The sequence below is a fragment of the Penaeus monodon genome, chromosome 23, assembly GCF_015228065.2.
Source record: "Penaeus monodon isolate SGIC_2016 chromosome 23, NSTDA_Pmon_1, whole genome shotgun sequence".
Lineage (NCBI taxonomy): Eukaryota > Metazoa > Arthropoda > Malacostraca > Decapoda > Penaeidae > Penaeus > Penaeus monodon.
The window spans coordinates 44,572,765-44,573,212 of record NC_051408.1 but is presented as its reverse complement, the minus strand read 5'-3'; the positions used below and the strand labels follow the sequence as shown (position 1 = coordinate 44,573,212).

The following is a 448-nucleotide window of genomic DNA, read 5'->3' as shown; positions in this document are numbered from 1 at the left end:
GGAGGAGAGCAGCAAGTTTGTCCAAGCTGGAGTAGTGTCTTTTGGCGATGGCTGCGCCAAGGCTGAGAGCCCAGGTGTCTACGCTCGAGTGTCCAAGTTCCTGGCATGGATCAAGGAGAAGACAGCGGACGCCACCTACTGCTGAACATCATCATCTTGCAATAGACGTCTCCTTGAATCTTTTCGGGCTCATTATGTTACAAAATTTTGAATTTCTAGATGGATGGTGACTGTCCCAAATAAATTTAGTTGTATGCTCAATCAGATTTATATATCTGCAGCCTAAAAAAGACCAGTATGTATCATAATGTTCATGTTAAGATGTTTCAGTTTCATAAACCAAAGTATAGTTAATCAAACTCTCAAATAACTATGACCAGCATCTCATAACTTTATGTTACACAGCTGTAATATCCCAAACAGTTTTCACAAATGACACACCTCCCAT

At 40.8% G+C, this 448-nt stretch overlaps 1 protein-coding gene across 1 annotated transcript in view; it reads left to right on the top strand.

Annotated features, from left to right (window-relative positions):
* Positions 1–261, top strand: part of LOC119588109 (serine proteinase stubble-like) — a 1,091-nt gene extending 830 nt beyond the window's left edge. Inside the window, exon 2 of the mRNA XM_037936819.1 lies at positions 1–261. This exon is cut by the window's left edge and continues 689 nt beyond it. Within this exon, the coding sequence (XP_037792747.1) occupies positions 1–145 (145 nt within the window). The 3' untranslated portion in view covers positions 146–261.
* The last annotated feature ends 187 nt before the right edge of the window (positions 262–448 follow it).